The sequence below is a fragment of the Apium graveolens genome, chromosome 3, assembly GCF_009905375.1.
Source record: "Apium graveolens cultivar Ventura chromosome 3, ASM990537v1, whole genome shotgun sequence".
Taxonomy (NCBI): Eukaryota; Viridiplantae; Streptophyta; class Magnoliopsida; order Apiales; family Apiaceae; genus Apium; species Apium graveolens.
This window is the reverse complement of record NC_133649.1, coordinates 246,089,633-246,115,323: the sequence shown is the minus strand read 5'-3', so window position 1 is coordinate 246,115,323 and position 25,691 is coordinate 246,089,633. Positions and strand designations below refer to the sequence as shown.

General features: G+C 32.1%; 2 protein-coding genes across 2 annotated transcripts; both read left to right on the top strand.

Annotated features, from left to right (window-relative positions):
- The first annotated feature begins 4,600 nt into the window (after nt 1-4,600).
- Nucleotides 4,601-5,898, top strand: LOC141714930 (uncharacterized). Its single transcript, XM_074518425.1, has 3 exons — nt 4,601-4,727; nt 4,807-4,954; nt 5,139-5,898. Exons 1-3 carry the CDS (start codon nt 4,601-4,603, stop codon nt 5,896-5,898), a joined length of 1,035 nt encoding a protein of 344 aa, XP_074374526.1.
- A 13,003-nt stretch (nt 5,899-18,901) lies between these two features.
- On the top strand, nt 18,902-25,691 carry LOC141714929 (uncharacterized). The gene is made up of 9 exons (XM_074518424.1): nt 18,902-19,051; nt 19,133-19,199; nt 19,505-19,601; nt 19,703-19,824; nt 19,927-20,014; nt 20,096-20,183; nt 25,246-25,400; nt 25,493-25,613; nt 25,677-25,691. The coding sequence occupies exons 1-9, from the start codon at nt 18,902-18,904 to the stop codon at nt 25,689-25,691; spliced, it is 903 nt and encodes a 300-aa protein (XP_074374525.1).

Below are 25,691 nucleotides of genomic sequence, written 5' to 3'. Positions count from 1 at the left end.
GGGTCTGTGCGTATAAAGAAGCTAGAGGGAACTATTTGCGATTACTGGAAAAGTAAGAAATCTTCTGGCGTCAGAGAGCTAAGCAATACTGGCTTAGAGATGGAGATAGAAATACTTGCTTCTACCATAAATTTGCTTCCAGGAGAAATGAGCATAACCAGGTTAAAAGGTTAATGAACGAGGATGGAGAGTGGCAAGATACTGAGAATGCGATTCAAAACATAATTGTTAGGTACTTTGAGAACATTTTTACCTCAGTGAATCAACAGGAGCAGCTGTCTGATAGAGTTATTTTCAAGCGTATCATGGCAGAGCAGAGTTGTATGCTTGAGCAAAAGGTAACTGAGGAGGAAGTTCGAGCAGCTGTGTTTGCAATGTATCCAGAAAAGTCACCAGGATTGGATGGTCTAAATCCATGTTTCTATCAGGTATATTGGCAAATAGTAAAAAATGATGTAGTTGATTTTTGTGCTTGATTTTTTGAGGATGGGGTGTTGCCAGAAAATGCAAATAAAACTCTTATTTGTCTTATTCCTAAGGTGAGACATCCTAAACAAATGTCTGAAATGAGGCCTATATCCCTATGCAATTTCGTTATGCGAATTTTGATGAAGGTTATGGCTAATAGATTGACACCATGTTTAAATTCAATCATATCGAATAATCAGAGTGCATTTGTTGAAGGGCATTTGTTGACAGATAATGCATTGATAGCCTTTGAAATTAACCATTATATCCAGAGGAAAACACAAGGCAAATATGGGGTGGCTGGGCTTAAATTAGACATCTCTAAGGCTTATGATAGATTGGAATGGTCGTATATTGAAATGATGTTGGTCAAATTTGGTTTCCCTCAAGTATGGATTGACAAAATAATGCATTTTGTTAAGACAATTTCGTATACTTTCATCAGGGATGGTGTAATTTTTGGTAATGTTCATCCTCGAAGGGGGGTTCGACAGGGAGATCCAATATCTCCCTACCTGTACATTCTCTGTGTAGAAGGATTAACTGGTATTATACGTCAGTACGAGGATATGGGACTGATTCATGGATGTCGAATAGCTAGAGGTGCTCCACGTGTATCTCATCTATTATTTGCAGATGATTGCTACGTGATTTTTAAAGCAACTCAGATGGAGGCCAGTAATATGAGGAGTATCTTGAATAAATACGAAATGTTGTCAGGGCAATTGGTAAATCTATCTATATAATAAATCCCGATTCCAAATCAAGCATTTTTTACACCCCATACCCTTCAACTTTTAAGTTATTTACTTACAATGCCACTACAATTACTACCTAAACATTCTCAAATTAATACCCTTGTATACCCTTTGTCCAAAAACGAGTCTCACTGTTCACATGCACATAAGGGTCTGCACAGACAACCAAGACAAATAAAGAACTAATACAGGGGTGTACTTACTGTTACAGCCCATATGTCTATGATTCATGCTAGACATTTCAAATTTGAAAAAAAGTAGAATTGCCATCTATAATATAAAACATTAGGTTTTCTCTCATCTCTGGTTTTGCAGAGAAATGAAGGAGGTGATTTTCATTACCATCCATGCTTCATCCCCTTTTTATTTCATGTCTTTATGACACCTTTCGTTGCCCATAACCTATTTTGTTTTGTTTTTCTTATTTTGCAGGTGAAGAATTATAACCATTTAAGACTTGATAATTTTAGTTCTTTGCAGTCAGATTTTTATAGCAGCGCGAAGAAACTAAGGAAGCTTGACAGTAATACCAGAGAAAAATTAGGTAGTTTAGTTATTACCAGTAAATTGTGATGTAGTTATTGTTGTTTCTGCATAGAACCTCCAATTGACAATTTAATTATTTTGCAGGTCTTTCTGTTCCCGGTGGTTCTATTTTGGAAGATGATGTACCTTCCAAGTTCAACCCCAGCCCATGCACCGCTATAAATAAATCTACTTCAAGGTTACCTTTTTTCGATTTAACCAATAGGACGATTCCCTTTGTTTCCCAAAAAGCACAGATTGAATTAAATCCAAACAAGATCCATGTCAGACGAGGTACCTTTCTACTACATTCGGGTATAAGTAGTATATTTTTTTGATTTGCTAAGAAACGTTTTTATAAAAGCAAGTGGAACAACTCATGTTTCTACCCTTATGAGCCATGGTTAGTACTGATAATTAAACTGTTTTGAATGTGTAATAAGTAGTCTATTTTTGGATTTGCTAAGAAACGTTTTATTTAAAAGCAGGTGGAACTCCTCATGTTTCTACCCCTATGAGCCATGGTTAGTACTGATAATTAAACTGGTTTGAATGTGTAATAAGTAGTCTATTTTATTGATGATTTATTTGTTTAGAATCAGGGCAATTTTTTAGAACTCCCACCTCGAGCAAGAGTTCCATAACAGTTGATGGTTCTTATAATAGCAGAAAGAAACAGTTTACCGTTGATGGTGATAATATTAATCTTGCATCGATAGGTAACCTATTACTTTCTATGGAACTCTTTATTTTAAACATATTTAATGTTTTACCTTTGTAGTATTTCATTTTATACTTTTTTATTTGCTGAGTGAAGAATACCTTGATGTATGATACGAATCAGGTGTTGATATGATTAATCCAAATGTGACCAAAAGCTCACTGACTGGTGAAGGTTTAATTCCTCTGAATAGTACAGTTATTTGTCCGATAACAAATTTAAGATCCTTTATTTTGTCTGGCATAATTTAATTTGGGCATATAATTTTTTCCTTGAAAGAATACAGTTTATTAGATTTATGTTCTTTAAATCGTGTTAATTTTTTTTTTGTAGAAGCTCCCCTTTTGAGTAGACAGATGCGGACACGCAAGCAACGCAAAACAGACCCCAATGTATTTTGTGTTTCGAGGTCTATTTCTTTTGAACAAGACATTTTAAACACTGAATATCATACTACAGGTTAAAACCTCAAAATTATGAAGCATTCATACATTTACTTTGTAAATTGTAATATAACGATGTTGCAATAATAGATGGAGAGTATACAACTAATTGAACCCCCCAACATGATGATGCAGAGTTGTTTTGGGACGATGGTAATGAAATTTAATTTTGCATTTTTTGGATTATTGAAACGGTATACATTACTATATTTCATTGTTGCAGATATTGATTTTGATGATACCAATGTTGAAGATGTTGACCTTTCCAGTTCTACAGGTTGTATTTTTAATGTTGTATGTATATTTTATAAATTTTTATTTAAATAACCTAATTTTTCCCCTTAATTGTACAGTTCCTCAAGGTTATGTTTCCTTAGGACCTCCAACTGAATTTTGTTCGAAGTGTAAAGCTGTAATGTGGAAGGAAGAAAGGTCAAACAAACATGTGAAGAAAGGAACTGCAAAATTCAGTGTGTGTTGTGGTCAGGGTACGATTAAACTACCACCCACCCCCTTTACTCCTGAGTATTTGCTGAATTTGTATAATCATCCCAAGAAGGGCCCTGCTTTTAAACGTAACATACGCTTATATAATTGTATGTTTGCGTTTACGTCAATGGGTGGAAAAGTAGACTACTCTGTAAATTCTGGTAGAGCTCCTTATGTGTATCGTCTCAATGGACAAAATCACCATGTGTTTGGCTCCCTAATACCCAATGAGGGAGAGGATCCCAAATTTTTCCAGCTCTACGTCTATGACACTGAGAATGAGGTACAGAACAGATTAAAATGGTTTAAAGTTGATGATGATCAGGGTGTGGATGTTGATGTTGTTGAAGGTTTAGTGTAAATGTTGGACAGTACTAACCAGTTGGTTAAGAAATTTCGTAAAGCCCGAGACCGTTTCAGAAATTACCTTGTACAAGATCTTACAATAAGGCTCAAAGTTCATCGTTCGGAGAGTGGTCGTCCAAATAATATGGGTCCTTCCAATGAAGTGGCGGCTATTATGGTTGGCGACATTGACACAAACTGCGGTGAGCATGATATTATACTGCAGAAGACCAACAATGATATTGAACGGATAACCAGTGTTCATCCGAAGCTCATGGAACTACAATACCCTCTTCTCTTTCCGCTTGGTGAAGATGGATACCACAATGAAATTCCATATGTTGACTCCGAAACTCAGAAGAAGAAGAAGCGTAAAAGAATAACAATGAAGGAATACTATGCGTACAAGTTACAAGTCCGAATTCAAGAAGGTATGCTTTCATTTTTCTATAGTTTATTTTGAATTATAAACTATTTGTTTGCAGTTATATAATCTCCACCAATTATATACAAATGCAGGTCTGCATGTTCGTTTAGCAGGTAGATTGTATCAGCAGTATGTTGTAGATGCTTTCTCATGTGTTGAGCAAGCCCGTTTATGGTGGCTGCACACTCACCAACAAAATCTGCACAGTGATTTATATAGTAGTGTTGCTAAGAAATTTGTAAATGGTGAGACTACAACATCGAATGTTGGTAAAGGATTTATATTACCTGCAAATTTTCTTGGTTCAAAAAGGTACATGCAGCAAAATTTTCAGGATGCCCTAGCTGTATGTCGTTCTGTTGGACATCCTGACATTTTCCTCACAATGACGTGCAACCCACTTTGGGATGAAATTTTGTAAATGATGAAGCACTTACCTGATTACTCCCCCCAAGACTCTTCTGATATAATATCACGCGTGTTCCATTTGAAGCTTAAGCAGTTATTGGACGATATTAAAAAGGACAGTTTTTTTGGTACATGTATTGGAGGTATTTTATGTATACTATAAATAATTGAAAACAATTTTTATATATTACATTGTTTGTAGTTAAATTTTTTTTTTTGCAGTGATGTACGTAGTTGAATTTCAAAAAAGAGGTTTGCCTCACGTGCATATGCTCATTTGGCTTAGTGCTGAATCAAAGAAGGAGTTGTCGTCAAATATTGACAAGTTTGTGAGTGCTGAGCTTCCCGACCCTGATCGTGATCCTGTTGGGTTTGCTGCTGTTAAGTCTTTAATGATGCATGGACCCTGTGGTCTTCAAAATCCAAAATCACCCTGTATGAATAAAATGAAATGCACAAAACATTTCCCCAAAAAGTAATATTTCTTATCAACCTTAATGTAATTTTATTTTAAATTTTTAAATTTAATTTAATGTCCTGGATTTTGGTAATAGGTACTGCTCGGAGACTTACTTTGATCAGTCCGGTTTTCCAATTTATCGAAGGCGTAAAACTGGGATCACTGTAGCAAAAGGAAAGTGTGAACTTGATAATGGATGGGTCGTACCTTACAACAGGGACCTGTTGGTTAAATACCAATGTCATATGAACGTCGAGATATGCTGTCATGCACGGAGCTTGAAATATTTATTTAAATATTGTCTAAAAGGCCATGATCGTGCTACTATAGAAATCACCTCTCGGATAGCTGATAAGGACAGATACGATGAAACTCCTATTGATGAGATCAATGCTTATTTTGATGGTCGTTATATATGTGCATCTGAAGCGGCTTATCGAATTTTTGGGTATCCTATCCATTGTCGGTCTATATCCGTGCTTCGTTTAGCATTTCATCTTCCTGGTGAGCGGATTTATACTCTTTCAGAGTCTGAAGTCCTTGCTAAAGTTGTTCGTCGTGAGAAAAATAAACACAGCCAGCTCGAAGCATTTTTCCATTTAAATAGTAAGGATCCCAAAGCTAGAAATTACACGTATGATCAAATTCCTGAACATTACGTTTGGAATGAGGTTGACAGGTTGTGGACTTTATGGAAGAAAGGCCGACAAATTGGCAGGCTTTTGTATACGCATCATACTTCCGGGGAGTTGTGGTATTTACGTCTACTACTTTCAAACATACGAGGTCCTACTTCCTTTCAATCGCTGAAGACTGTAAATGCTATACAATACAGGACTTTTAAAGATGCATGAAAGATTTATGGATTATTAGATGATGATAATGAGTGGCACTTTGTTTTAGAACAGTGTGCAATTAGTGGATTACCATGTCAGATTAGGCAGCTATTTGTCCATATAATAGTTAATTATCAAGTATCTGACTTGACAATTTTATGGGAAAAGCATTGGAATAACATGGTTGACGATTTTATCATTCAGAGAAGGCACATCGCTGGAAATGACGATACCGTCTTTTGTGATAGGCAACTGCAGTATTTTGCTCTTGCTGGTTAGTTTATTTTACATATGCACTTTTTCCTCAATTATGTACAAAGCAAACAATACTAAGTCTATCACAATTTTTCCGCTCAAAATTATTCTCTGACCATAATTAAACTTCTGTATGTTAAATTTTAACAGAGATTGATAAGCTGTTGAGGTCTATTAGAAAGTCATTGAAACATTTCAAGCAATTACCTCAACCTCCTGTGGACTATCTTCATACTGGAACAAATAATTTGGTGATTGATGAAACATCATACAACCTATCTGAAATGGAGGAAGAGTTTAATAAACTGTTTCCCAATTGTAATCCCGAGCAATTACAAGTTTTCAATGATGTTGTGAAAAGTGTGCAGAGTAAGGCTGGTGGTGTTTTCTTTGTCTATGGCAGTGGTGGATGTGGCAAGACATTTTTATGGAAAACCATAATATATAAATTAAGATCTCTTGGCTTAATTGTATTACCAGTTGCTTCTTCAGGCATAGCCGCAACACTAATGTCGGGTGGTCGAATGGCTCATTCTCGATTTAAAATCCCAATTGTAATAGATGACTGTTCCTCCTGTGCCATTTCTCATGACTCTGACATTACAGAACTTATAAAGCAAACCAGCCATATAATATGAGATGAAGCCCCAATGCAACATAGATCTGCCTTTGAATGTCTTGATCCGTCTCTAAGAGATATAATGAGGGCTGTTGATCAAAGAAGATATAATATGCCGTTTGGAGGCAATACTGTTGTGCTTGGAGGGGATTTCAGGCAAATACTTCCCGTAATAACTCTCGGATCTCGTGGCGATGTTGTGTCTGCATGTATAACAAACTCACCTCTTTGGAAACATTCGAAGATATTGTTATTGCATCGTAATATGAGGTTAAATCAAGGTAGAAGCGAAGAAGAGATACAAATTTTGAAAAACTTTGCTGATTGGGTGCTTAAAGTTGGTAATGATCAGATTCCTCCACCAAAAGATGTTGATTTTAAACCTGAGGAAGATGACATTCTGATTCCACCTGCTTTTTGTGATCCTGAGTTGAGTAATTCCATCCAGAATATGATCAAATGGACGTATCCTGAATTCTTGGAGAAATACAGGTTTTCGGATTACTTAAGTGAAAGAGCCATATTAACTCCCACAAATCAAATAGTCAGTCATCTTAACTCTCTAATTGTTGACACTATTCCCAGTCCTGAGATAATCTATTACAGTGTAGACCGAGCTGAAGATTTTGGTGTCACGGCGTCCGAGCTTAGTTTTGCCTTTCCTCCTGAATATTTAAATTCAATAAGTATTCCAGGCCTTCCACCACATGAATTGAAGTTGAAGGAAGGTGTTGCCGTTATGCTTATGCGAAATTTAAATCAAACGCTTGGCCTTTGTAATGGTACGAGGATGATGGTTACCAGATGTTTAACCCAATGTGTAGAGTGTGAAGTAATCCGCGGTGCATTTAAAGGCACCAAGCATTACATCCCGAGAATGGAGCTTCAACCTTCAGACACAAATTTGTTACTCGATGACCATCAACAAGTCGCAGGGTCAGTCTCTCCAAAGAGTTGGTTTGTTCCTCCCAAACCCTGTTTTTACCCACACCCAGTTCTACGTTGCTGTTAGCCGAGTAACATCGCCTGCTGGATTGAAGGTGTTTATCGATGCTAACAATGGGTCCTCAACAAACATTACCAAAAATGTTGTATACCAAGAAGTGTTTTATAATTTGCCAAAGGCGTAATTATTTCCTGTCTAAATCTACTTGAGCAAGGCTTCTAAATTTTTGGAATGCAAATTAGTAGTAATTGCAATCTGCTTTAATTTTATTTACTACCCGTCAAATTATGCCAAAATCCTTTTTTTTAATTTGATATTTTCTTTTTTTCCAAACTGTGATATGTTTAACCCTTACTAACAGAAGGGAGGTTTGTTTATTAATTTTTTAATGTTATGTCAGTACATTATATGTTTCCAAGTTTTGCACTGGCAAGGCTTTTTCTTACTTAAATACAGTAGGCTGTAACACTCCACTAAGTAACCTATGCAAATATTGTTTGTTTGAACTGGGAAAGAATATGGATGTCGTCCCTTATCACTCTCTCTCAAATCTGCAACCTCTCCAACCCAGTCAAAGAAAGATAAAAGTGCAAGTGTCAAGGAAATGGAGAGACTACAATGTTCCTCTTGCTGTTGAAACCGGTCTCCACTTGGTTGTTATTGATTCAAATGTAAGTTTTTTTGATTTTACAATAATTTAATTTCATTCTCCCCTTTCTAATAAGAATTTATTTTCTTTTTGGTAGAGGAACCGAATGCATGTTTGGATTCATTATTCTTTAGCTGATTCCCTGAATCCTATGTTTGAGGAGGGTCAGACATATAAAATTTGTAATTTCATAGTAACCCCATTCAGAGGAAAGTACAAGTGTATTGATGGGGCGAATCACATCATTTTCACACACATGACAGTTTTCAATGAACTTTCACAATCTCAAAGTTTGTTGCTTCCAGATATTTTTCAATTTAGTCATTTCTATGGTATAGATTTGGCGAATTTCCAAGACAACCACTGCATTGGTAATTTCCTGAATATAATTTTTTTTGTTTAGAAATTTTCCAACTATGTTTTATCCCTTGCTAAAACAATTTTCTATTATGTAATTAGATGTTCTTGGGATTGTGCACAAGAGGAAGTCTCTCAAATGTTTCACTAACAGGAACAATGTAGAACAAACCTTGCTTGAGCTGGTAATCAGTGATACAGTGTGAGTAGTTTAATGAATTGTTAGTTCCATTTTTGGATGTATTATTTTAAGTTTGTAGACATTAAAGTTGAATTTGGGATTCTTTGTAGGACTCATCTTACAGTCCGTTTGTGGGATGACATGGCTTTAAAATGTAACAGTGCTTTAAATGACTGTGCCTTTCTCCAACTGCATCCTACCATCATCATTTTTTCCAGTTGTAAGATGGTAAAGGACAAGTACCAAAGTGCAATTATTCTCACCGACGGACCTGCAACAAAGTTTTACATGAATCACAGTCATGGTAGAGTTCTTTCCCTAAGAAACAGGTATGTTTCAGAACTGTAATTCGATAAACATTTAGGAAGACAGTTAATGTCACTGAATTATTTCTTCCTAACAGGTTCCTGGGTGTTCGCGACATTTAGGTGGTGTTAACCATTGCATTGGCGTATGAGACTTCTTTCTTATGTTTTATGTTGCGAAATATATATGTCTGTAATAGCACCTCACTTTCCCCCAAATGTTGAATAATCAGTTTCAACTTAATATGTCTTTTGTATCGAACTATGGAACTTTTATCTTTGCATCGAATTTTTATTTTTGAGATAACCATTAATATATAATTTTGATTTTTTTGTCAATTTGTTTTTTTATATTACATTCGACATAATATCAAATAAGTTCCATATTTATGTAGTTCCTTATTAATTTATGTTTCTCACAATATATTTCGACTGTATTTGTTCTTTATTAAATTTTTTTTGAAACATCAAAACTCTTGCATCAATCAATGTGTTTAGCTTCATTATCATTTTTACTTGTGTTGCCCAATTATAATTTATTAGCGTATTAACAAAATGCTATGATTGAAGTAGTTAATGGAGTACCTACTTAATCGAATTTCTTTAACTGAAGCAAATTTGATCAGCCCATATTGTTCTATGAACGGTATGATATCATGCATAAAACTATTTGATTAGTGTAATTGATTATTTATCTTGATCGTTGTACAAGCGGTTCGTCCCGCTTGATTCCCTACATAACAAATGTTGTTCCATGCATTTCTAGAGTTTTACTAAATTTTCTGAGATTCATATAGGTTTAATGAAAAAAGAAATGTAAATCTCTTTTTGTAAGGGAACCCCAATTTAACGATCCAAAGTTTAGTTTGAGATTTTAAATTCACTCCAAACCATTACATATACCATATATGAAATCTAAGAAAATAAATTTGTACTAAATTATATATCTTCTACACCAAGAAATAATTATGTATTTGAATTACTATGGAGTTTGTATTGCTCGAGTCCATAATAAAAAAATATAGTCCCATGCATGTGTATGAACTTACTAGATTTCCTTAAACTGGAACCTCTTTAACTAATTAAAGAATGTAATACGAATTTGTTCGTAGAACCCCAATTTAACAATCCAATTTTTAGTTTTAAATGTAAAATTCTACCCCAACAACAACATTTACCCAAAATTAAATCTAATAACATATTTATTAATTTACTTAATTTTTTAATGTCTATAACAACATTTTTATAATTTTTTGAAATACTTAACTAATATTGAAAAACTTAAAAATCACCTCAAACAACTACATTTTAGTACATATGAATTGTAAGAACATATCTATTTTACTAGATATAATCCTAATCCAATCCTTAAACTGTTACATATATAACGGTAAAAAAAATTAATCCATTTTTTCTAAGAGAAAGCCAATTGAGCAATCCAAATTTGAGGAGGAAATGTTAAATTCACCACAAAGGGTGACATAAACCTAAAGGTTAGGTTTTTTAAGAGAACGCTTATTTAACAATTCAAATTTTAGGAACAAATGTTAAATTCACCCCAAAGATTGACACATATCTAGAGCGTGCAATTTGGTACACGATACATGAACACGACACGAAACGACACCGAAAATACGTATATGGGTTTTAAACATATATATATATATATATATGTAAAAACATATATATTTATATATACACTCTCCATATTTTATTAAATTATACATTAAAATAGATTTTTTTTATATTATATATATATATTATATTAATTTTTTATTTAATATACACGAAAAGTACACGGAAAGTACACGACACTGTTCGAATCGGATATGGGTTTCATATATGGGTACACACGAAATCATTTCGTGTCGGATACTGGTTTTATGTTTACGTACACGAAACACGAAATTACACAACACGAAAGTACACGACACGACCCAATTGCCCTCTCTACACATATCCAATATGAATTTTAAGAACTGATTTTTTTTATAATTTATATTTTCTATACCAAGAATTAATTTTTTATTTAGAATACTTAATTACTTTCTCCAAGATATAAGCTTATTACTTGGCTTTAATAAATAAACATTGTTCCAAAAATGAGTGGCAAACTATTTTTCTTACCGAAAAATTTGACAAGTTCATATTTTACAGGATAATTAAATATTTGGTTTACTAGGATTTGACCTATAAAATAGAATTCAGTTCTTCTATTTAAATCAATCGAAGATAGCTTTGTTTTTTTCAAAATGTAATTTACTCCACAATGCACAACTCATTTTGCAGAGAGTGATTACAGAATTGACAGCCTTTGTAGTGTAAAGTTATGGTGGTTGTAAAACAGTAGAAGTTTGATTAACTAAATTGACAATTCCATAGATTAGGTAGTATTACTGTGCGCATGCGTATTCTTTAATTCATGTATGATACATGATGTATCTGTCATGACTGTCCACTTTCCTTCAGTACATTACTACACGTCTGCTGCCATTAAATTTATTTAATCGAACACCCCTACGAAAAGGCGCATGTACTAGGACAAAAGGCAATCTTTTTAACTTCCCAATACTTTATCCCTATATATACCTTGCTGCTCTTTTTAAGCAAGTACATACTTTACTCAGCTTTTTACCCAAAACCCTTTTTGTCATGGCTTCTTCCTCTGTTCCCAGGTAAAGTATGTTTCTGAACTGCTATTTGTTTTTGTTTCTTACTGTTTTTTAACAATAACCATTATTTAATAACAATGTATTATGTTTATTGTTTACAGGCAAACAACTAACAGTGGTAACAACTCTGGCTCTGAAGATGACGAAGTGATGCGCAACATTGATGCTTATCAATATGACCCGCGTGAGAACATTGAGAAGTCTGTGGGCAACTTCAACATCAACATTGCAACAATTCGTGATCAGATGCAGGAGCTTGCCAAAAATTTCAAAGAATTCATCGACAACTTCACTGAGCAGCACAAGATCTTGACAGAGAACATGAAACTCTTGAATTTGGAAGCCAGAAATATAACCAAAGAGATCAAGGAGACCATGTACAAAGAGGACTGAAAGAAGATGATGATATTATATTAAGTTACTTATCTAGCTTTTTTATTAAGTTCTGCATGTGATTGTAAAGGGTTTCTCTAGCTGAAGTGGTTGTAATTTTTAATATTTAACAAAGCAAATTATTGTTAAATATCAACATGTACCTGCTGCCTTATATAAATCATATTTAATCCTTATGGATCATAACTACCTGGTCTTGAATTTTTTTTTGTATATTTTTTCCATTTTTGGTTCGTTTTTATTTGATCCTATAATTATTTATAAAATTTAAATATATAACTCGCTTTATATAGTTTTAATTCATTAAAGATATTAGAACCTAAACAAAGAAGCGATTTCACGATTTTAATGTTCACTTAAAAATAATCAGGAAAATTGAATATATTAATTGATATGATCAAGAAGCTTAATTGAATGAAACCAAGTCTTATGTTGTTGAACCAATATATAATCTGAAGTCAGAACAAATGACATAAATAAATATTAGTCCTTTTTTTTAGGATTGGGTATAAGTGCATGTTATTATATTATTACAAGTACAAGTACTATGTAAGACGGAATAGTTGAAGTTCACTATTTTAGTATAGATAAGGGAGATTTATTTGTTTGCTTCTAAGACAGCAGAGGCTACTACATGCCTCTAAGGTAGGGCCATGATCAAGCCGCCCTACATCTGAAGGTTTTTCAAAGATCCCGCTGTATAAATCTGTGTTTCCTCGGGGAAATAAACAAAAGTATAGTTTTATTTCTAATCACTAGGAAATTCCAACCTAATTCAATGTGTGTATGGACTTAATACCAAAAATGAAAATTTAAATCAAAAAGAATTATAACAACTTAAATAACCAACCCTAAAATTTTTAATCTTAAATTTGTATTCATAAAAATTATTTTGAAGCCAAACTATTTTAATTAAAAAAAATATAAATTAATAGTAAATAAAACTCTCAAACAATTTATTTATGTTAGACTAAGTAAGCCGTAGTAGATAGACCTTAGTATTACATTATAATCCCCCATTATCACTTATATTTAATTATTACATTTATTTTTTATGATTAGGTTGGTCATGTTTACTTACAAAATAGCTTTGAAACACGAAATCCCAATGAAAAATAAATGACTTCTACAAGTGCTGGTATTGCAACTATTTATTTGGATTAAAATAATTAATCCATTTTTGTTATGAACAATAGAAAATAACAAATTAATTTTTACTTCCCAGAGGTCGGCAAATTTATCTATCAAGGAAAGTTTAGAACCATTCCTATTAACAATGCATTTGCTTAAATCTTTCTGAATTTCGTCAATTGCCTCTATTTCAACTAATATTTTGGACAATAATAATTAACCAATTTCGGTTATAATTAATTTTGGACAAGTATTATTTATTTCGTAATTTTATTAAAATTGGACATTTTTTCGACCACATAATAAGAGTAGTTCTTCCCTATATAAATTTTATCGAAGTATTATTTTCTAAAATAAGTAATGAAGACCTCATTAAATTAAAATAGTGAAATCATTACTTAAATACTAATTTTACGTACATATAAATATGTTGTAATCATTTTGAATCTCAACCAGTAATACTTGATATGCTTCGATTTTCATCTTAATTCCCAATGTTGTTTTTTCCAAAACTGGGTAATCACCATTTTTTGGTTATTTTTTTTCTAACACAATTCCAAATTGGTCATTTGGCTGTGGATGCCAAATTAAATAAATTTGAAACACTATTAATTATAAAAAGGTTGGGAAGGTAAATGTTTCCTTGAAAAATTATCAAGTTCTAGCCCCTTGAAATGGTTGTTTTGGCATTTTGTAATTTTTCTAATAATAATTAACCAATCTTTGTTATAAATAATAGCCAATAATAAATCAAGTTTTATTTGTACCATTTTGCGAAGATATTAGTTAATAGAAATATCAAACAATTCGTTTACCTTAGACTAAGGGATTGGTAGTAGATATTTTTCATATTACATTATAATCCCCCATTATAACTTCTCTTAATTGAATTCTTACGCCTGTTTGTTTGAGATTAGGTTAGGCATGTATACATACAAACTTTGTTGGAAACATGAATGCCAAATAAATGGTTACCTGAATTCTACAAGGGACAGATTTGCAACTATTTCTTTGGAATAAATTCATTAGCCATCTTTGTTATCATTAATAGAAGATAACAAAATTAGTTTTATTTCCAAGAGATTGGCAAGTGCCCCTATTTCAACTAATATAAATATGTTGTAATCATTTTGAATCTCAACCAGTAGTACTTGATATGTTTCAATTTACATCGTAATTCCCAATGCTGTTATTTACAAAACTGGATCATCACCACGTTTTGGTTAAATTTTTTTCTATCATAATTCGAAATTGGTCAGTTGGTTACGGATGTCAAATTAAATAATTTTGAAACACCAATAATTATTAAAATGTTGGGAAGGTATTTTTTTCCTTAAAATGGTTGTTTTGGCATTTTCTATTTTTTCTAATAATAATTAATCAATCTTTGTTATAAATATAGCCAATAATAAATCAAGTTTTATTTAAACCATTTCGCGAAGATATTACTTAATAAAATTTCAAACATATCGCTTTCGATAGACTTAGGAAATTGTAGTAGATATTTTTCTTATTATATTTTAATTACCCATTATAACTTCTCTTTAATTGAATCATTACGTCAGTTTGTTTAAGATTAGGTTAGGCATGTATACATACAAACTTGGTTGGAAATACGAATGCCAAAATAAAAATACGTGACTTTTACAAGGGTCGGATTTGCAACTATTACTTTGGAATAAATTCATTAACCCATCTTTGTTAATAAAATAGAAGATTACTAATTAATTTTTATTTCTAAGCCATTAGGAATATTATCTGTCAATGAAAGTTTAAAACCATTCCTACAATTTGGAATTATCCCTAAGGGATCGGCAATTTTTTCTGTTAATGAAAGTTTAAAACCATTCCTACAATTCAGAATTATCCGTATTAACAATGAGATTGATAAAAATATTCCTAACTTCTACAAAGCCCTGTATTACATTTTTTATTTTGGATAATAAAAATTAACCAATCTCTGTTATAAATAATAGACATTATAGTATTTTTATTTTGGATAAAAAAAAATTAACCAATTATTCTTATAAATAATAGACATTATAGTCAATTTTTCCGGATAGGTCATTTGGCTGCGGATGCCAAATTAAATAAATTTGAAACACCATTAATTATTAAAAGGTTGGGAAGGTAAATGTTTCCTTGAAAAACTATCAAGTTATGGCCCATTAAAATGGTTGTTTAGGCATTTTGTAATTTTGCTAATAATAATTAACCAATCTTTGTTATAAATAATAGCCAATAATAAATCAAGTTCTATTTTTACCATTTTGCGAAGATATTAGTTAATAGAAATATCAAACAAATCGTTTACCTTAGACTAAGGGAATCGTAGTAGATATTTTTCATATTACATTATAATCCCCCATTATAACTTCTCTTTAATTGAATCATTACGCCTGTTTGTTTGAGATTAGGTTTGGCATGTATATATACAAACTTTGTTGGAAACACGAATGCGAAATTAAAAGTACCTGAATTCTACAAGGGACAGATTTGCAACTATTTATTTGGAATAAATTCATTAGCCCATCTTTGTTATCAATAATAGAAGATAACAAAATAAGTTTTATTTCCAAGTGATTGGCAAGTGCCTCTATTTCAACTAATATAAATATGTTGTAATCATTTAGAATTTCAAGCAGTAGTACTTGATATGTTTCGATTTATATCTTAATTCCCAATGCTGTTTTTTCCAAAACTGGATCATCACCACGTTTTGGTTAATTTTGTTTCTAACATAATTCCAAAAAGGTTAGTTGGCTACGGATGTCAAATTAAATAATTTTGAAACACCAATAATTATTAAAATCTTGGGAAGGTAATTTTTTCCTTAAAATGGTTGTTTTGGCATTTTCTATTTTTTCTAATAATAATTAACCAATCTGTGTTATAAATAATAGTCAATAATAAATCAAGTTCTATTTAAACCATTTTGCAAGATATTACTTAATAAAATTCCCAAACATTTCGTTTACGTTAGACTTAGGGAATTGTAGTAGATATTTTTCTTATTACATTTTAATTACCCATTATAACTTCTCTTTAATTGAATCATTACGTCAGTTTGTTTGAGATTAGGTTAGGCATGTATACATACAAACTTGGTTTGAAATACGAATGCCAAATTAAAAAATACGTGACTTCTACAAGGGTCGGATTTGTAACTATTACTTTGGAATAAATTCATTAACCCATCTTTTTTAATAAAATAGAAGATTACTAATTAATTTTTATTTCTAAGCCATTAGGAATATTATCTGTCAATGAAAGTTTAAAACCATTCCTACAATTTAGAATTATCTCTAAGGGATCGGCAATTTTATCTGTTAATGAAAGTTTAAAACCATTCCTACAATTCAGAATTATCTCTATTAACAATGAGATTGATAAAAATATTCCTAACTTCTACAAAGCCCTGTATTACATTTTTTATTTTTGATAATAAAAATTAACCAATCTTTGTTATAAATAATAGACAGTATAGTATTTTTATTTTGGATAAAAAAAATTAACGAATTATTATTATAAATAATAGACATTATAGTCAATTATTCCGGATAGGTCATTTGGCTCCGGATGCCAAATTAAATAAATTTGAAACACCATTAATTATTAAAAGGTTGGGAAGGTAAATGTTTCCTTGAAAAACTATCAAGTTATAGCCCATTAAAATGGTTGTTTTGGAATTTTGTAATTTTTCTAATAATAATTAACTAATCTTTGTTATAAATAATAGACAATAATAAATCAAGTTCTATCTGTACCATTTTGCGAAGATATTAGTTAATAGAAATATCAAACAAATTGTTTACCTTAGACTAAGGGATTCGTAGTAGATATTTTTCATTTTACATTATAATCCCCCATTATAACTTCTCTTTAATTGAATCATTACGCCTGTTTGTTTGAGATTAGGTTAGGCATGTATACATACAAACTTTGTTGGAAACACGAATGCCAAATAAAAATTACCTGAATTCTACAAGGGACATATTTGCAACTATTTATTTGGAATAAATTCATTAGCCCATCTTTGTTATCAATAATAGAAGATAACAAATTAAGTTTTATTTCCAAGTTATTGGCAAGTGCCCCTATTTCAACTAATATAAATATGTTGTATTCATTTTGAATTTCAACCAGTAGTACTTGATATGTTTAGATTTACCTCTTAATTCCCAATGCATTTTTTCCAAAACTGGATTATCACCACGTTTTGGTTAATTTTGTTTCTAACATAATATCAAAAAAGGTTAGTTGGCTACGGATGCCAAATTAAATAATTTTGAAACACCAATATTTATTAAAATGTTGGGAAGGTAATTTTTTCCTTAAAATGGTTGTTTTGGCATTTTCTATTTTTTTTAATAATAATTAACCAATCTGTGTTATAAATAATATTCAATAATAAATCAAGTTCTATTTAAACCATTTTGCAAAGATATTACTTAATAAAATTCCCAAACATTTCGTTTACGTTAGACTTAGAGAATTGTAGTAGATATTTTTCTTATTACATTTTAATTACCCATTATAACTTCTCTTTAATTTAATCATTACGTCAGTTTGTTTGAGATTAGGTTAGGCATGTATACATACAAATTTGGTTTGAAATACGAATGCCAATTAAAAAATACGTGACTTCTACAAGGGTCGGATTTGCAACTATTACTTTGGAATAAATTCATTAACCCATCTTTGTTAATAAAATAGAAGATTACTAATTAATTTTTATTTCTAAGCCATTAGGAATATTAGCTGTCAATGAAAGTTTAAAACCATTCCTACAATTTAAAATTATTCCTAAGGGATCGGCAATTTTATCTGTTAATGAAAGTTTAAAACCATTCCTACAATTAAGAATTATCCCTATTAACAATGAGATTGATAAAAATGTTCATAACTTCTACAAAGCCCTGTATTACATTTTTTATTTTGGATAATAAAAATTAACCAATCTTTGTTATAAATAATAGATATTATAGTATTTTAATTTTGGATAATAAAAATTAACCAATTATTGTTATAAATAATAAACATTATAGTCAATTTTTCCGAATAACATTGCAAAACAATTGTGGTAAATATACGTTTGTTTTCCAAAGTTTTGTTGTTGCAACAATGATTTATGTATTCTTTTATACTGTTTTACTTGGTTCATAAGTTATTAGTTAGCTTTTTGCAAATATAATTTTTAATTTTGTGGCTAAAAAACACAATTCTGTGTCGCTTTAACACTAAATATTGAAAACTCTAAAACAATTTGCAAATCTAATTTTGAATTTTGTGGCTAAAACTACTACTTCTGTAATTGAAATAAGATTTTTAATTACTATGTTTTATCCTAATTTACTGACCTGAAATTCGATTATTAAATGTTTGATTTATTATTATTTTAGGACATTTGATTGATAGAAAAGGTAGTGACTGAAGCCACCATCTTCATAAGGCATTCACAAACTAATCTACTATACCACAGAGCAAAAAACAGAAAAACACTTTATTCGCCGATGGGGGGAAGAAATCTAACAAATTTATTAAATCTTACTACAGAGAAAATTCTTTACTCTGTAAGAGTCAGGGCACAGGCAGTTTGGAAGGGCATTAACAGGACAACAAACGAATTTAGGGGTTTCAACATTATCTTTACTGACGAGCAGGTATTGTAGATTTACTTATTGATGGATGTAATTAATTGTTTCCAACCATATCTGAATGTAATGAATTGTTTTTCGCTGCAGATCTGTAGAATACATGCATTTATTAGTGATAAGCTAAGTGATTCCTTTGCACAAGAACTGAAAGAAGGTCAGGTATATATACTCAGTAATTTCAAGGTACTCAAATATATAGGGGATGAACTCAACCTCTGTGTTAGGAACGAGAAACATATTTATTTTGACAACCAAAGTTAGTTGAAATTAGTTGAAGAAGGAATGTCAATAATACCCAAGTACGCCTTTGATCTCTTTAGTCTTCAAGATGTTCCAAAGTTCGTCACTTCTAAGTGTTTCTTAATTGGTAAACCTGTAGTTTAAACTTTGGTATAAAATAATATTTGTGTAATTCCTCTAACTAACATTTTAATTTTTAATTATAATTGTTAAATTTAGATGTAATCGGAATTTTAGAAACCTCTACTGCACACTATTTCCCTGGGAAGGATGATCCAACAAAGTCACATATTAAGTTCAAGTTATCTGATGGGAGGTAAAAGTTTTCAATTTATTACTACTTGCAAAAGTGAATTTGTTGTTTACTTATAACCAAATCATAATTATACTCATGCATGGTTCAATTTCAAAATATAGTTATGAAGTTAATGTGACATTGTTTAACGACTTTGGACAAAACTTTGAAAGAGCTATGAAAAAGTTAAAGGATAAAAAGGTGGTTGTAATTCTCAGTAGTGCTAAGGTTAACAAGTACGGAGGTAAAACTCATATTTTACAGCATTAGTACATTCAATATAACTTTTTTTTTGTTTGTATTTTGCTTGTTAATTTCAACTATGTAATTGGAAAACATTTTGTAGCTAATCAGGAAATCAACTTGACCAACTATCCGGCAACCAGATATTACATTCAGCCCGATCACTATGCCGTTAAAATTTTATTGAATAGGCAAGTATCTATAAAAGTTAACATCCATTATTCCACACATGTAATCCCTACTATTATGAAACATTATATTTTGCCGTAAAGTATATCTGCTGCAACTGTTGAGGAAGAGCAAGATCCTCCAATATATACAATCAAACAAATTAAACAGTTCACAACAGATTTCGCAGAGGTACGTTCATAAATTTAAAAATTGAGCTATTCTCATGTAAAACATGTCTCTTATATTCCAAGAGGTACGTTGATATATCTAAAAAATCATTGATGCTACATGTGAAAGGAATATGTCCTAAGTCCAATCATGTATTAGGATTTAGGAATAACTTTTATGTAATCTGTTTTGATTTCATTGATATTAATAAAAGACTTGTTTTGTTTTTATTACGGGCTTTATCTATTTAAGTGTTTAAATAAGATATACCATAGTTTAGAGTAAAGCTTTTTATGGATTATGATGAGATCATAATAGTGAGACCTAAAAGATGATAACTCTAAACTTAAATAGTTCCTGGTCGTAGGATTACTAACTGGTAATTAATAATCCGCAAAGATCGGTACATACTATGCTTGATTCATTATGAAGGATGTCTGTTCTCATAGACATTTGTGTGGTGACACTATAGCTAGTATGTAGGTGCTTATTATAGAATAAGTTCACTGAACATGACTCGCCCAGCTGAATAACTGATGGAGTTCTCTCACGTGACAGCAGTTGTTCACATAGTGATAGTTGTACAAGTATCCTTTGACTTGAGGTCATCATAGTCATCTTGTGTACACTGAACTATGCTTTGGTTTAGTTCTTAGTCTCCAGGGACAATTATTAGGGCTTTACTGGGTATAGGAATTTGTACACGAAGATAGTGTATGATCAATAAAGGATCTGCCCCTTCCAGTGAAGGAAGCAAATGTTCAAGGCTGATCCACTTATGCTAGTTCAGGAATCTCTGGCCAGAGTGAATGAAATTAGAAAGGAGTTTCTAATTTGCATAGAACTACGCATAGTAAATGGTAAGCAAGTGATTAAATTAGATAGGTTTGACACGAGATCCATGCCTTGTATTTAATCGGGACATTGTAGGGTAGAAGGAGTTTATTGTACGGTAACTATTCACTGAATAGGTTCTTGGTATTCTAAGCAGTGAATTCATATTATCCGGATAGTCGCGATATGCTGAGAAGTATCCCTCACGATGTAGAATAAATATGATTAATTAATTAATCATATTTAATAAATTAGAGAATTTATATAAATAATGATAAAATAGTTTTATTATTATTTATTTCTACTACCGGCTTAATATTGAACCTACAGGGTCACACCATAAAAAGAGAATGATTTAATGGTGGAGGAATTAATTAATAATTAATTGGCAAATCCTAAGAAAAGGAAGAGGAACTCTTCCAAGAAGAAGAAAGTAGGTGAGAAAACGCCGGTTCCACCAAAAGCTGAAGACCCCAAGAGCAAAATTGTTTGCTTTCACTGTAACAAGGTGGGGCATTGGAAGAGGAACTGCAAGGTTTACCTTGCAGAATTGAAGAAGAAGAAGGGTAGTGAGACTGCCGCTTCTGATTCAGGTATGTTCATGATAGAAGTGAATATGTCATTAAATCAAATTTCTACTTGGGTATTAGATACCGCCTGTGGTTCTCAAATCTGCAATTTGTTGCAGGGACCAAGGAGAAGTAGGACTCTTGAGGAAGAGGAGGTGATTCTACTGATGGGCAATGGAGCAAGAGTTGCTGCTGAAGATGTAGAATCATTTCATTTACATATGCCTACGGGCAAGACTATTGTTTTAAATAATTGTTATTTCGTTCCCTCGATTGTGAGGAATATTATTTCCATGTTAGACTTGGATGGATTTTCATTTATTATTGAGAATAATGAATGTTCTATTCTTAGAGATAATATTCTTTATGGACGTGGTACTTTAAATAATGGTCTGTATATATGTGACATAATTTACTTCAGATTGAACAAACTAATAAAAGAAAAGGGATGATGAAAATCTCACTTCATTGTGGCATTGCAGTCTCCATTTAGTAGACATGGAGAGAGGACTGCAAATTTGCTAGGATTGGTACACACAGATGTATGTGGACCAATGTCTACACAAGCCATGGGTGGATTTTCATACTTCATTACTTTCATGGATAATAGATCTAGATTCAGATATGTGTTTGATGAAACACAAGTCTGAGGCCTTTGAAAAGTTCAAATAGTATAAGTATGAAGTGGAGAAATAAAGCAAACATAGTATTATAATTCTTCGATTAGATCGAGGTGGTGAATACTTTAATGGAGTGTTTCTAGATTATCTCAAAGTAAATGGTATAGTCTCCCAGTGGACTCCTCCAAATTGGTATCTGAAAGAAGAAATCGAAATTTGTTAGACATAGTTCGGTCCATGATGAGCTATGCAAATCTTCCAGTATTCCTATGGGGTTATGCATTGGAAACCTCAACATATTTACTAAATAAGGTGCCTTCCAAAATCTGTTCCTCAAACTTCGTATGAGATATGAAAACAAAGGAAATCGAGTCTTAAACACGTTAAGATTTGGGGATGTCCAGCTTATGTCAAGAAAGTTGACCCAGATAAGCTGGAATATCGATCCGTAAAATGTAGTTTTGTGGGATATCCTAAAGAGACTTTAGGGTATTACTTTTGCACCGATCATCGGGTGTTTGTCTCCAGACATGCTACTTTCTTGGAAAAGGAGTTTATCCTTGAAGGAAACAGTGGGAGCAAAATTGAACTTGATGAAGTTCAAGAAGCACAAACTACTACGGTTCAAGTGGAAACACCTGTTCTGACTGAACAAACTTTTGTCGAACAGCCCATTCATAGATCAGGGAGAGTGTCTCGCCAACCTGAGAGGTAATATGGCCTTGTCATTGAGAATGACAATGAGTTGTCGATCATTGATGATGACGACCCTGTAACCTATAATGTGGCTATGAGTAGTATTGACTCAGAGAAATGGCATAGTGCCATGAAATCCGGAATGGAATCTATGTATACGGTATACGAAAGAATGATTAGAGCAGATGGCCAGGTGGAGACCTATAAGGCCAGGCTTGTGGCAAAAGGATTCAAATAAAGGCAATGGATTGACTTTGATGAAACCTTTTACCTGTAGCCCTGTTATAATCAGTTCGGATTTTGCTTGCGATTGCTGCTTACTACGACTATGAAATCTGGCAATTGGCCAGATGGTTTACTTTCCAAGGGAAATGAAAACCTAGTGTATAAGCTGCTGTAAACCATATGTGGTTTAAAGCAAGCTTCTCGAAAGATGGAACATTCGTTTTGATGAGACAATCAAAGAGTTTGATTTTATCAAAAACGTAGATGAACCATGCGTCTACAAAAGGGTTAGTGGGAGTGCGATAACATTTCTTGTGTTGTATTGAAATAGAGTTGACACACATAACAACATAGCAGACCCACTCACAAAGCTACTTTATGAAAGTTACTTTGATCGTCATAAAGACTAGATGGGTATTAGATACCAGAGTGATTGGCTTTAGTACAAGTGGGAGATTGAAAGGAATATGTCCTAAGTCCAATCATGTATTAGGATTTAGGAATAACTTTTATGTAATCTGTTTTGATTTCATTGATATTAATAAAAGACTTATTTTGTTTTTATTACGGGCTTTATCTATTTAAGTGTTTAAATAAGATATACCATAGTTTAGAGTAAAGCTTTTTATGGATTATGATGAGATCATAATAGTGAGACCTAAAAGATGATAACTCTAAACTTAAATAGTTCCTGGTCGTAGGATTACTAACTGGTAATTAATAATCCGCAAAGATCGGTACATACTATGCTTGATTCATTATGAAGGATGTCTGTTCTCATAGACTTTTGTGTGGTGACACTATAGCTAGTATGTAGGTGCTTATTATAGAATAAGTTCACTGAACATGACTCGCCCAGCTGAACAACTGATGGAGTTCTCTCACGTGACAGCAGTTGTTCACATAGTGATAGTTGTACAAGTATCCTTTGACTTGAGGTCATCATAGTCATCTTGTGTACACTGAACTATGCTTTGGTTTAGTTCTTAGTCTCCAGGGACAAATATTAGGGCTCTACTGGGTATAGGAATTTGTACACGAAGATAGTGTATGATCAATAAAGGATCTGCCCCTTCCAGTGAAGGAAGCAAATGTTCAAGGCTGATCCACTTATGCTAGTTCAGGAATCTCTGGCCAGAGTGAATGAAATTAGAAAGGAGTTTCTAATTTGCATAGAACTACGCATAGTAAATGGTAAGCAAGTGATTAAATTAGATAGGCTTGACACGAGATCCATGCCTTGTATTTAATCGGGACATTGTAGGGTAGAAGGAGTTTATTGTACGGTAACTATTCACTGAATAGGTTCTTGGTATTCTAAGCAGTAAATTCATATTATCCGGATAGTCGCGATATGCTGAGAAGTATCCCTCACGATGTAGAATAAATATGATTAATTAATTAATCATATTTAATAAATTAGAGAATTTATATAAATAATGATGAAATAGTTTTATTATTATTTATTTCTACTACCGGCTTAATATTGAACCTACAGGGTCACACCATAAAAAGAGAATGATTTAATGGTGGAGGAATTAATTAATAATGGCTAATAATTATTTATTTATGAAATTAATAATTAATTGGCAAATTTAATAATTAATTAAATGAGATTTAATTGATTATAAATTAATTAAGAAAAGTTCTTAATATTATTAATTAAAGGATTTAATTTTTGGAAATTAAATCAAGAGAGAGAATTATTTCTAAAGTGTTTAGAAAAAGGATTAATAATTAAAAGGTGTTTTAATTATTAATGAGAATAATAAATGGGATAATAATAATAATATTTATGGGAAAATTTCAGCTGAAAATTTTGCCTATTAATATACTATTATAGACCCTATTTTTATTAGAACCCCAAAAACCCAAAAAGTTTGGAAAACCCAATTCTCTCCACCTCCTTCCTCCTCCTTAACATCGTTTTCTTGGTGGATACCGGTGGAGTGCTTCACACTTGAGGAGCAACTGCTAAGGATCTCTGATCGTTGTCTCCGAATTATTTTAAAGGTTAGATTCGATCCCTATATTTTTACCACGATTTATATGCTTTTATTTCGATTTTATATGTGTAAAAGTATTTTGCCATGCCCCCGCTGCGATTAAAATCCAACAACATGTCCGTTATTTTGGCAGAAGAAGGTTTTATGTTGTGTAGTTGTTAAGAAAATAGAAAATGAATGCAAATGGTATGAGAACTTTCATGTCCAATGTGACAAAGAAGTTAGCATTGTAGATGGTCGTTACTGGCGCAATGAATGTAAGAGGAACCTGCCCTGTCCTGATAAAAGGTAATTTTACGAAAGTTAAGGTATCAAATCATAATCCAAATTTGTAAAATTTCTTATTAATAAATGTACTAAAACAGTTCTACATTTTGAAGGTTCAGTTTGTGCATGGTCTGTTCAGATGGTACTGGTTTTCTACCTATAATATTTCCGGATGATGAAATTCAAAAAATTCTTGGTAAAAATGTATATGAACTTGAAAATGAAAACCACGAGGTATGATTTCGTATTACTCTTAGATGTATCATTTATTCCCCTGTACGATTTTACTTTTTACAGTTATATGAGGATTGA

Coding starts and splice junctions, on each gene's coding strand:
- LOC141714930 (XM_074518425.1), top strand. CDS start 4,601: ATGAAGCACTTACCTGATTACTCCCCCCAAGACTCTTCTGATATAATA. Junction 4,728..4,806: donor TTTTGGTACATGTATTGGAG/GTATTTTATGTA, acceptor TTTTTTTTGCAG/TGATGTACGTAGTTGAATTT. Junction 4,955..5,138: donor CCTGATCGTGATCCTGTTGG/GTTTGCTGCTGT, acceptor TTTTGGTAATAG/GTACTGCTCGGAGACTTACT.
- LOC141714929 (XM_074518424.1), top strand. CDS start 18,902: ATGGGGGGAAGAAATCTAACAAATTTATTAAATCTTACTACAGAGAAA. Junction 20,015..20,095: donor GTTAAAATTTTATTGAATAG/GCAAGTATCTAT, acceptor TTTGCCGTAAAG/TATATCTGCTGCAACTGTTG. Junction 20,184..25,245: donor TCACAACAGATTTCGCAGAG/GTACGTTCATAA, acceptor TTATTTTGGCAG/AAGAAGGTTTTATGTTGTGT.